The 13,196-nt window shown below is 37.1% G+C and overlaps 1 protein-coding gene across 1 annotated transcript in view; it reads right to left on the minus strand.

Moving 5' to 3' along the window:
• APPL1 (adaptor protein, phosphotyrosine interacting with PH domain and leucine zipper 1) overlaps positions 1 to 13,196 on the minus strand; it is a 55,559-nt gene that overhangs the window by 23,155 nt on the left and 19,208 nt on the right. Inside the window, exons 6-13 of the mRNA XM_045024055.1 lie at positions 12,572 to 12,613; positions 10,910 to 10,968; positions 10,284 to 10,430; positions 7,943 to 8,025; positions 7,660 to 7,818; positions 5,832 to 6,020; positions 3,667 to 3,709; positions 1,235 to 1,291 (exon numbers count right to left, since the gene is read on the minus strand). Coding sequence (XP_044879990.1) covers positions 1,235 to 1,291; positions 3,667 to 3,709; positions 5,832 to 6,020; positions 7,660 to 7,818; positions 7,943 to 8,025; positions 10,284 to 10,430; positions 10,910 to 10,968; positions 12,572 to 12,613 — 779 coding nt within the window. The remainder of the gene's footprint in view (positions 1 to 1,234; positions 1,292 to 3,666; positions 3,710 to 5,831; positions 6,021 to 7,659; positions 7,819 to 7,942; positions 8,026 to 10,283; positions 10,431 to 10,909; positions 10,969 to 12,571; positions 12,614 to 13,196) is intronic.

Raw genomic sequence — 13,196 nt, forward strand, 5'->3', positions numbered from 1 at the left:
ATGGCAACACCTGTTAATACCAGGATGATATATGGCCCCAACTCTGTATTCATCAAAATATACATGTATGTAACTCACATTTGTTTCATTGACTTAGTGATTGCATAGTAGGGACAACAAAAACCTTTAGTTTCCTATTTACAATACAGTTAATTTAGACTCGGTCACACAAATAGCTTTGCTATTATCCACAAACTCATTATTAGTCCAAAAATTGAAAACTGGTATCACAAGCAACGTTTTCGTCTCACACTGAACTGGCAGAGCTACACTTGTCAAGTTTCCTGTATTTAATGAGGAGCTTATATTTCATGGTTCCATAGAGGATTCGTGTACAATTTAATATAGTGCCTGTATAGTATGGCTTCCACTAGTTCTCAACTCTAGAATGTGATCAATGGAAGGTTACCATTCTGGTACTTCACAACACTGCACCTGCCAAAGGCCTGAGGAAGAAGAGTATCTCATTTGATTTATACACATACCCCACAGGACTAGCAGAAAGCAGTAACATCACCTGTGAGAATGGCTTAGCAGTTGCAAATAAGTGTGAGCATTTATTCAACCAATTACCCTAATTTACAAAGATTTTAGGTGTCCTCCAAGACCTCTGAATAACCAGAGTTATATTTTGCCACCTACTGAATAATCAAGACCACTTTGATTAGCTCCATGTATAGCCTCCTTCCTACACAAACTGTTACTATATTAATTTTGTTCATATATAGGGCCCTACCAATTTCACAGTACATTTTGGTCGATTTCATGGTCCAGTACGTCTCTTTCATGGCTGTGCATTTGGTAGGGCCCTATTCATAGGATTATTTGACAGTCAGCTCGATTAGAAAGTGAAGTTTTCCATCATGCATCACAATGATTTGTGATAAGCAAAATACAGGTACAAGTTCTTGAAAAACAAACTTTTAGAATGTTATTTACATTTTCAGTAATGCTAGTTTTTTAAATGTGCCCTCTCTTCATCATTCAGGTGGAAGAAATGTGTATTACTTGCTTATAAAAGTTTATAAATGCTGCCAATACACACACTGCTTTACAAAACAAAGTTACATTTCCTGCCATGAAAAATTTCTAGTCTGAGACGTAAGCAGCATTCAACTTAATTTCATACTATAAAATTAGGTCTAGCAGATCTCTTAAAACGAATACATTTCTAAATTTAAATACATTTCTTTGGGTTAGTTTTGGGTATTATAAAACAAATGATCAACGTTACCTCAGGGTTTTCACTGAGGTATATCTGTTTAGAGATGTTGTTTATTGTACATATCCACTAAAAGAGAGAGAGAAAAAAGCAAAGCATTAATAAGTATATTGTAGTTTTAAAAACCTGTTTAAATATCTTAGCTGACTTTTCTTCCCACCACCTCCCTGCACTTAATTTGTCATTTTAAGGAGTGACAGGCCACAGCCTATGTATTTCACTGAATTTGCCATGAAATTCACCATATAGCAGAATTTACCTCCAGAATATTGCAGCCAGCACCCAATATTTTGTTTTCTATCTCCCTGCCTTACTCAAACTTGCTTGCAGCTGCCTTTTATTTGTCAACTTTTCCCTGAAAGGGGGAGTAAACTGGATTACAATGCATGCTGCCTGCACTGTTCCATGGAGCCCAAGCTAGAATCCAGACATTTGTAGGCTAGCCAGCTGGGCTACTTGGAGAACAGTGCAGCAGCAGAGGCCCAAAGAGCTGGGGAGAAGAGCTGCTGAAGCTAGCTACAAGCTCCCCCTCATTCTCTGACACGCATGGGAAAAGGAGGTTATGAGGTGGGCTGCTGGACATTGTGATGGGAGCTGAGGTCCAGGGAGCAGAGCTGGATCAATTGGGCATCTTAGCAAAAAACCCATCCTCAAAAACAATCCCTGTCAAAAATAACTCACTAATTTTACAAGTGAGTATTTTCTGCTATGTTTCATAGATGTGCTGAGGGGGAGGGGGTGGAGAGGGGAAGATGGGAATGAAGGCTATAGCCAGGAGATAAAAATATCACAGGAATTTAGGGGTCCTTGTCAAAGTGCATGGGTGCATGCCCTGATGATTGCACCGTATATTCAGCAACAACACAGAGCAGCACGATTTCACAATATCCCCCTTTAACTGCCTGCTCAGACTTGCATTATAGAAATCCAAAAGCTTACAAATGTTAAGTTTTTATTCTTGCATCAAGAAAGTCTATATTAAAAATGAATGCAAAGTAAGAAATATTTTTATTTAGCAAATATTTAAAGGCGTTTAACAGATTTGCTACACACAATTTCTGGAAAACCCTAAATAGATTCAAGAATTTAGTGAAATGTGTCTGGTCAATAGGCTTTATCTGAGCAGTTTGCTAACAGATCCTCTTCAGTCTTCAGATCTAAGCTAGAGAGGGGGAGCTGCCTGGAGTAAGAAAGTTCAGGCAGGGGCAGCCAGTGAGGTCTGCCAAATTCCCCAGATGAAGGAAAAGATAGGAGCAAGCTGTTGGAAGTTTCCTGGGGAGGGCTGAAAGTCCCCTGATAAGGGAAGCAAAGAAGGGCTGCTGAAAGCCTGAGAAAAGAATGGCTCAGGACAATTACCTCAGTGTAGATTCTGAAAATACTGGGGGGGGAGGGAGGTCCAGGGACACTGGGAAAAGCCCTGGTTGGACTTAAAGAGAGAAGCCTTAAAGAAGAGGGATGGATACTAAGTATGTGGGACTACTGTTTAATCCCAGGATGGGGACATTGGTGAAATCTGGTTGTCTTCCACCTATAGTGTGAGCTGCACAAGTTGTGAGAAGAGTCTGGGCAGACAGCAGATGAGAAGAGTCGTGTAAGAACCTTCACGTTGTGACCTTTGACTATAACTGGGTAAGTCTGAAGCCTGTATGTAAGCAAGAGTGGTGTTTCACTGAAGGAGTGATCAGTGGCACCTGCATAGGTGCATTCTTGCTGCAAGGTGGATCTGGGGACCTCAACCCTTATAGAAGAATGAGTGTCGAATGCAACTAGAAAGCAAACAAACATTTGGTTTTTGTCTGAAACATGTATTTGTTTGTTTGATCACCCAGCAGTTGGCAGTGAGATGTGCAGTCTTCCTAGCAGATACTGAAAGCATTAAATGCCTTTCTATACTCCGCCTCTAAGCTTCTTGCTAAGGATGCATGATCCTGTGCTTGCTTCTTAACTCAGTTCTAAAGCTACCATCAAAAAGAAACTTACCAAAGACACTAAGAGCATGATTTTTACAAAATTAATTCTATGATCATTTGACTGAGCACTTTTTAAACAAAGTCTGGATGTGGTTTTCCTCTTGTTTTGCAACAAGGCACTCAGGATATTTCATTTTGGGCTCTCTTTTGCTTTCTATAGCTGGCTGACTCGAAAGAAAAAAAAAAGGAAACAGCACCCCGCTTCCCCCCAAAAAAGGTGTGCAGTAAGTGTTTGTTTCTCTTATTGCCAATGACTATGCTGGCCATTTTTCCTCCAAGTTAAACCTATAGGTCCCCACTGACAATCACTTTTGAGACAAAGGGACACCTTCTTGACACCTGTCAGTATGGGTAGAAGAAATCTTCAGGTCACTATTCACTTTGGGCCTCACAAGTAACCTAAGAAATATTTCTTATGTGTAATAAATTATCAGAAAAAGCATCTGAACCACCACACACTTGCTGTAAGCTTACCTCTTCATAATCTTTTTTACTCTCTGCCTGTAAGATTGAAGATCTGAAAGAAGAGAGAATAAAAAAAAATGTTCAGGCTCACTTATTTGAAAGAAAAAGATCTTTTCAATAACTTTTTGTCTGGAGGTAAATTTCCCCTTGATATATGCATGTTACTTGTACTAATAACACTGGGCGCTATGCATAAATACTAAATGGAAACTAAATCTAACTGAAGATGCAAGCAATTTTATTTCTATGGAAAAAATCAGGCAAGGGTGCACATATAGCAATTGAACAATCAGGTATTATGGTCTGAAACAGACTTGACGGTTTCACATCCATGGGTATGGTTACACACAAACTAGATACAGTGGCTGGCCTGTGTCAGCCGACTCGGACTCGGGGCTGTTTCATTGCTGGGTAGAGGCTTGGGCGCTAGGACCCTGTGAGGTGGGAGGGTCTCAGAGCTTGGATTCCAGGTGGAATCCAAAAGTCTACATAGCAATGAAACAGCCCACAGCCTGTGCCCCACAAGCACTAGTCAGCTCACTATTTCATATACAAAACAATGACAGGGCCTTGCAAGTGTCCAAACAAGAGAAAAGTATTAATGTAGATGATGCCAACCTTTTTTCTCCCGGATCTAGATATTATTGCACAAAGTAAAGAACTGAATATTGAATCTTCCTTTCTAGAAGAAAAACATAAGAAGCTGTGCTGCACCCTGCTAAATTTGGAGCTTCTCATGAAAAAGCAATACTTATTTTGGTATGACTATCTCAGTTTTAAAATTGCTGGGAAGGGTAAGAATGAAAGATACCCAAGCTATGGATGATTTTGTTGATAGAGATTTAAAAACAATGTTTTTGTAAGTTTTGATAAAGGATTCTGAAAAGCACTTCATACTTTCTATGTATGTAAAGTCATTATTCAGATCACTTTCACATCCATGTGTACAAGACTAATAGTTTTTTTAAAATATCAGAGAAACATCAAGGCAAGTTGTTATGCAGATGTTTGTTAAAACAATTAGGCTATTATAAAAATGTATAATAATTTTGTAAGTGGTCTCATAGGCAATCAGTGTGTGCTATAGCACAATCAAGATATTTTTATGTTCAAATGGCAATGGGAATTCAGCCCTAACAACATGCTATATACACCAGATGGTTCTACGGCTGAATGTTGGGTTGTGATGAATGCAAGGTAATGCAAGAGTACTTATACTTGATTATCTCAAAACACCAATTTATGGCAGAATATTTACATTTCTAATACAATACACCATCTACCTGTATAATGGATTTTTGTAGTAAGTTATGGTTAAATATGTCAAAACAGTTATGTGCTCTTTAGAATGATATTGCATTACAAACAGTTACGGTTGTGTTCAAATCTTATTTAAAAGTATCTTCAAGTTTGGGTACATACTTAGTTCACAGATATCATATATAAATCAACAGCTCATTTTCCGAGAGTCCAGGACTGCATTTCATGCCTGGAAGTCTAGTCTATGGACATCAGAAGTAAGAGGTTACACTTACAGCTGTATGGAAGGATTCTGGTGCTTGTGGTGAACACTAGATGTTTGAATGGACAGCTCAGCAAAAATTGCAAGAATTACACTGAATTTTATTTGCTTGACATCCCAATTATTTAGAACTAGACAAACCTAAGTAATACTAATAAATGTGTTTATGGTGGTACACTGTATTTATAATAAACATCATGTTAATAAAGTAAATTTGAGGGTTAAAACCCAGAAGCATTGCTCCAACAACAAATGGAAAACTATCCCAAATGCTAGCACTCTGAGCCTCACTTAATACATATTCAGATTTCAGTGCAAATGTTCTGGAATTATCCAAATAAAAAAGTGACATTCACACAGTTTAAATGAATATAGATTACAGGTTGTTCAACATGCAATGTAACCATTTATGGTTATGAAACTGTTGTGGGCTTTGATTATTTCAACCTGTTATCAGCAGCTCCATGTGGCTGTTGTTTAGGATATGGTGGAGAAAAAAAGGCAGAGTTTGTAGGGTTGTTTAAAAAAAAAAAAAAAAAAAAACACCATGTTCAAATTTTAACCAGCCAAAATTGAAATTTGTCTTTTTTTTTTCCAGTTAATGAATATAGTATCATTTACAGATAATGCTATCTTAAGAATGAATACTAACTTTTTGCCATCAAAAGATGTTATCTGAAAGCAGTATCTTCTGTCCTCACAGTCCACAGCCATTACGGAACAGTTGTCTATGTCCATGACAAGTCCTCCAGCTACATCACCTCTTGCCTGACTCATTAGGTTTCCACCCTGAGTAAAGTAAAACTGTCTGTCCCAACTGGAAGACACCAGCCCAGTCTTACTGAAATAAGAAAGAAGACACTGATTTAGAGGATTGCATGTTTAAGCCAGACCCCTAAGTTAGAAAAATACAAAAGAAATCAGAAAAACAAGACCTCCAAGTCTTTTTATGAAAATAAAACCCAATAGATTTTCACTAAGTCCTAGATTAATTTATACAACATAGTTGGTTTCTTCACCATTTGTACCATTTTACTTCAAACTAAACAAGCTTAAATATCCTACAGTTGTACAATGAACCATGTAAAAGTAATATGCTAGCCAACTGTTACAGCTGTAAGAAACTTAATTAGAAGTAAAGGTTAAAACAACTGTGTTTTAACCAGTGGTGTTTAGATTGTTGCTTTATGAGTCACAAAAATCAAAGGGTCTTCTTTTTTCCTTACCCCTTTGGTGGTAGGATCAAGAGTTCTTTAACACAAAAAATGCATTTTGTTTTAATCCACTGAGAATACTTAATTTAGATATCAAGTATTAATATCAACATAGCCAACTAAAGAGCTATTACTTTCCACCTAAATTTATTTATTTGATTCACAGGAAGAGACTGCAGGAGCCATGGACCACAGCATACAGCCTCTGCAGATCTATGTAAGAGGAATTCCATGATAAATAAATTGGGGTATTGCACTGAGTATACCTAACACTGGAACTTCATCTTTGTTTTTGTACAGGTCTTCTCACTTCAACATTAGCTACAAAAGTTGAACTATTTAAATAATTCAGAGTTCAAGTTCAGGGAAAGTACTTTTTCTCTAGGTTGTTGTTGTAACGTTAGTCTGATTTTTATAAAGTTCACCATGTATGCAGAACATGGTATAAACTGGGAACACATACACTAAAGTTTATAGCTTTCGTTTGTTTTTAACCAATTGTAAAACCAATAAGTTGCCTTTACATATGTGAAACACCACCTCCCGCTAGTGGGCCAAAAAGCACTCCTTTATATTGCCATTCATGTTCTCAAAAGTCTGTTTAGTATAATGTGTTTTCCTTGTATTTCAAAAGTACAAACACTTATTCTACTGTAACCCAAACTTTTATCCTAAAGTTGTATTATACATAATGAGCAACATAATATAGTATTAATCCTTCAAATACTGGCTTTTTCTGAGATTACAACCCAATTAATACTGAATAAAATACATATATCTCCATATTTCTTTTGTAGGCACAAATATCCAGGGGATTAAGTTTCATTAACAAAGGAGCATAATTTCTCTAACCACTAGTTGGAAATCAGGAGGTCTCTCTCTATTCCTGACTGCTAGGCTCTTCTGACTATGAGGAAGTCACTTGATCTCTCTCTGTTTCAGTGTCTCCATCTTATGGCATTAAGAACACTTATCTTTCTTTTAAGATCACTGAATGAATAATGCAAAGTATTAATAGGTGGGCCAATTACTAAAATCCAGAAATTAATGCCAACTAATTAATACACAACTCAATCTATCATGTGAGGAGAATACAAAGAAAGGAAGCATGTCAAGCTTCACTGTGGCTAGTTCAATTTGATCAATTAAATATTTATGTACAATCCAATACAGCTTTTTTAATAAATATCACTTCCTTATCCAAAGTGCCTTTTTTAAAATGAGTAAAGTTCTTCTGACATTTTAAAATAATAGTAGGTAGCTTACTTCCTTGCATTAAGATAGCCAGCTTTCCGTGTTAGATTTCTATGGACAGGAAATTTTGTTGTGTCTGGATCAGGTAAATATAATGGATCACTGGCTACTTCCAAGTCCTCTATGGTCTGCTGCATGGTTTCTACCTCAGAATCCATTTCCCGGCGAACACTAAAATAGCATAAAATACTATGTGTTATTAACAGAGAGCAGCAGGCAGACTCAAAAAAGAAAATTAGTGAAGGCAATATTCGGCATTAAAGATACAATTAAACGAATAAGAACAAAAACTTACTTTTGTACACTTGTGCCAATATTGGTTAAAAATTCTTCCAGCTGCTCAGTAAGATTTTCTGAACCCATTTTAAAGAAACTTATCTTTAAAAAAAAAAAAAAAAAAAAGGGAGAGAGAGAGAGAGAAACTATTCATTTAACAAACCAAACAAAACCCATCTATTTCTGTTTTTTTAAAAACCCTAGTAAGAGATCCAATAGTAGGAACTCTAAATTCATTGTGATTGTGGGGATATCCAACCCGCTAAATCTAAAGATTTTGGAACATGTCCTTCATGCCTCACAACACTGCTCAGATAAGATGTAAACAGAATGCAGCTGTATCGTTCTGCTTTACTGCAGACGATATTCCAATTTAGTTCCTACTTCTGCTTCTCTTCTACAGCTTCAGCACAGTAGTACTCATATTCAAGAAGAACATGGAAACATTTCAATCACAGTATGGTGATAAAATAATCCTTTTATGAAGGGAAAGAGGAGGCTAAGTTATCTGATAATGACATGTTCTGACAAGGTCTCTATATTAGCTTGTTTTTTACTACAAACTTTTGATTTGTTTGAGCACACAAATTATTATCATTGTGACTCCACCTTAAAAGACACTTAAAACTGATCTTATGGGTAGTTCTGCATAAAAACAAAGTAGGAGATTGGTGTATTCCTGGCTCCAGTGAAATCTATGGGAGATTTGCCATTGATTTCAATGAGGTCAGAGTTTCACCAAATATACTCACATAGCAAAGAAAATGAATGACGACTCAAGTTCTGTGGCCTGATCCATAGATTATGTATTAATTATATTGATTGCCTAAGAATTCCAGTTATCACTTTGAGGGTTGACAGGTTCTTGCCCCAAGATCAGGCCTAGGATTACTAAAATTACTATAGAGTTGGGAACCCTGATGTGCACAATTGCAACACTCACATTATAGGAATGCTTCTATATTTCCAAATAGTTTATTAATATATTTAGGAAAGTCACAAACACTCTAACTCAGTGAGGTACATAGACACACTACAGAAGTGCATCTGCATGTCCCTATACTCACATCACCCCTTGCAGAACAATCTGAAATGTCAGTCATTATCTTCCTCATCACCATCACTTTCCTCCTCATCACCAGTGGCCATCATTCTGGCCCCTTTCAAGGGCTACATCTCTCTCTTACCCCCACAGGCTGGGATGCAACTTTTCTGTTATGCTGAGGCCACTATATCTAATACATTATTCAGTAGGGGTTTTTCCCCATTTTCCTTATTTGTATTTCCTCATCCTACTAATGTTGAGGTGTTCTTCTTCTATAGGTTAGTATATTGATATGTGTAACTACCATTTGTGGTTAGTACTTCCATGTTTCTTATGGTAGCACTTACTGGAACATTCTACCTCCTACTAGTGAGCAAGCTCTTCTTTGTTCCTAAAATCAAAAGGTAATTGTTGATCTATGCCAAGGGTTACGGCCTACTTAACCACACTCATGCTAGCTTACGCATCAGCTAATGTCTTACAGAATACAGGATACTGTAGGTTTCTTGTGTTACAGCTGAATATAATGAAAGCAGCTAAGTATAATGAAGGCAAGGCAGTGACTATAGTAAAGGCAAGCCTGTGGACTAGTTTCTTTTCAAAACTTAGTGACAGAGGCAGAAAGTGATTTGTCATATTCTCTCTGAACACATATGTAAAAAGAAAAGTGAATTGTCAACAATTATCTTTAGTAAATTAGCTACTAAACTGAGCCAGAATGATTGTGAACACCATTCCAGTGCCTCCAGCATTCCAGCAGTGATGAGATTGCAATGACTGACTCTAGGGCTATGTCTACATTGTGCCACAGTGGGACACGAGTTGCAGAGTGCACCAAACTGTTGCGATCTTAATTGCCTCATGTGGACACTGCTAGCGTGAACTAAAAGGTACCTAGCTTGCATGAACATAATCCTCTTTCAAACAGGACTATTAACACAAATTCGGTATCTTTTAGTTCACACCAGCAGCATTCACATGGAACAGTTATATCACAACAGTGCAGTGCAGTGTAGACAAGCCATAAGTCTTCTTCAGAACAGCTGCCAAAGGAGAGTAATAGCACAAGCTTCCCCATATCATTCCTTCAGAATGTGCTTCAATACTGAACTGCAGGAACCCTTCTCTTGGAGGTGAGAAGACCATACCATTGCTATAGTCATTCAAATCTTAGCTTCTTTGCATACTTGATAGTGCCAAAGATTTATTCAACGGTCACCAACAATGCTGTGAGAAAGTTCCTACCAGCAATGCTGTGAAAGGTACTCTCCAGCCTTATTTCAAAGCTACAGCTTTCAGTGTTTGAAATATTCACCTGAGCTTGCATATATCCTAGCAAGGGTTCCAGCATGGCTATTTTCTTCTTGTACTGAAGAGTATTTAATGCACAGAAATAATGCATCATGGTCTGATGCTGTTTCTTCTTGGAAGTATACACATCTTCTGTAACTTCATACTTGACCTAAAGAGAAAAAAGTTACAAAGTTTGTGACTCGTCATTTAGCATATCCTTTCTGTACAGGTTTATTTATAACCAGCACTGAAACTTTACCATTTAAAAAAAAAATTCACCATACACAAAAAATGGCACTTTTTGTCCCATGACTCTTTTTCTAAAGATTATGGAGGAGGAATCCATGGTAACCAAACCCTGCATTCTATTTTTCCAGCACTGAGTTCTCTCTTTAACCAAATGTACCTGAATATAATATTGCATCCTTAGACTCACAGCATTTTAAAAATATTACATGCCACTCCTATAATGCAAAAGTGGCTTTTGTCTGCTGTAAAAAGTTGTCTCTACTATTAGAACCTGAACTATCAGAATTTAAGTAAAGTCTACTCTGTTGCATATTATTTGCCATCATTGGAGATTGTCTATTCTATAATATTTTGGTTTCCCTCCTCTAAAGAGGCTGCTTAAAAGTATGTCTCACAAACCTTTTCATTCTCTCTTCTTTTTGACAGCCGACTGTATCTGTTAATGGCAGTATCATGATCTAAATAATAAAATATTTAATATCTTATAGTCATTTAATAAATTAAGCAAATGTATAACATAGAAAAGATAAAATAATGGACAATATTTAAATTCAATGAAACAAAATAAAATCACTTAGATTTTTAATGGTTTCTTTCACTGACACTTGGAACACAAAGCTCTCCAAAATTAAAACCTCAAACTTGTAAAGAATGAGATCTCATGAATAATTTTTGTTCTCTTGACTATCGTTCCACTACCCTAGCTACCTAAGCTGGAGACAAATTCTAAAAAGTTATGCAAGTATCCTCACAAAAATTAGAAACAGAAACTGTCAGGAAAACTTCCCCTAAATATCTATTATTCTTCAAAGTGGTCAAGCCACAGTTTCTGAAATGCAGAAGCACTTTTACTAATAAAATCATTTGCATATTCTGTTCTATAAAGAAAACAGATTCCATCTAAAACTTGTCCACTTTATTAACATATACGAAAAGGATTAACATTAAAGAAACTGACTAAACAGTGCATTCTCCCCTCTCCAGCAAACACCAACTACATTTTTAAACCAACATTACCACACCTAACACAGAAAAATAAATATGAAATAGTAATTTTAGGGAACTAAACTCCATTAATTAAGCCAATCCCTATTTCAGAGCACAGAAATTCATAAACCAACTAACCTAAACAATACACTTCAACAACAAGGAGTCCAGTGGCATACAGACTGACACGGCTACCCCCGATACTTAACAATACACTTTGTCATTCTATTTTTACTATATTTCGTGTTTTGTTTCCATCAGTTAATAGTAACTGCATTAATTTTCAGTTATGTTTTCACTAAGGTATTGTAAGTAAGGTAAGTAAGTTGTCACAGGCTGACTGGCTCTTTAAAGGGAGTCAGGCCCAGCTTTGCCTGTGACAGAACAGCTACTCTCCCAGCTGATCTTAATCATCTAGGAATCAGATAGCCCTGCTCGATTATTAGACCTAGCCAGGAAGGGGTCACAGAATGACTAGAAATGCAAGAGAGCTCAGCTGAAGGGGAAAGCTGCAAAAGGGCAGCTGGCTCCTCTGGAAAGCCCTGGAGAAGGGTAATCCCCAGGTAAATAGGCTGAAGGAAGACTGAGGGTTACAGGAGGGAAGCTGCTCCTGTGTGTGGCCCTGGAAAATAGGAGACTCCTAGAAGAAAAAAAAGCCCTGAAAGTCAGTGCTTTGTAGGAGAGCAGAAAAGAAATAAGACCTGGGCCCAGGAGAAGCAGAAGATCCTTTTGTTTACATGGCACTCGGGACTATTGTCTAAGTTTGTTACTAATACCTTGCCAAGAGGTGCTGGGAGAGATTACTATCTGTGAGTTTCCTGGGAAGAGCTGGCGGACTGAAGCAGGGTGAGTAGTACCAGGGAAGGGCTACAGAGGCTCACCTTGCCACATGAAATTAGTTTGTTTGGACTCCAATTTTCCATAAACCTTTGAGACTCAAGACTGGGATTTTCAAAGAAAGCTAGGAAAGTTATGTGCATTGAAAATCCCTTTTAAATCCCCACCCTACCTCCTGATTTTATATTCTGTTATACAAATATTCACGGGAAAATTAAATGTTTAAGGTGTACTTACCATTGCTGGCAATTTGGAAAACTTCTTTTAAAGTCAGTATCTCTGCAAAGAATATTATATTTGAATAAGAGACCAATATCAGAAGAAACTATAACATCATTATGTGAATATTTGATAGTGTTGGTTTCTTTTTGTGTGTGTTTTGTTTTTTAAAAGATTGAAGAAAAGTGGCCTCTATCTCTGGGTTCATGAGAACTTCAAGCACTTCCACAGCTAGGTAATTGGTGTAAACAGGAAGTGTTTGTACAGTACATAAAGAAGGACATGGTCTCATTAGATGTTAAATATAATCTCAGTTGCAGGTTATGCACTTTTGTAATGAGCAAATTTTCAGCTGCCAGTATGGCATCAGGAACCATCTTAGATAACCACTACATAGTTAACGGCCACCCTTGAGGACTATGAAAAGTAATTTTAGACTTGACTGGAGAAATACCATTGCTTCCTTGTTCTGAAAAATAAGATTGTCTACTTTGTTCCATAATCACTTCTGCAACCTGGCATTGCACCTACAGAAAAGGAAAATAATCTTTTCTGAAATTCACAAAGAGTTATCTGGATTATGGCAGAGCCATTGTTTTTCCTTCAGTTTAGTGTCCACATTATTAGTATGGAATATCTTACG

This window comes from Mauremys mutica, chromosome 7, assembly GCF_020497125.1.
Source record: "Mauremys mutica isolate MM-2020 ecotype Southern chromosome 7, ASM2049712v1, whole genome shotgun sequence".
Classification (NCBI taxonomy): Eukaryota; Metazoa; Chordata; order Testudines; family Geoemydidae; genus Mauremys; species Mauremys mutica.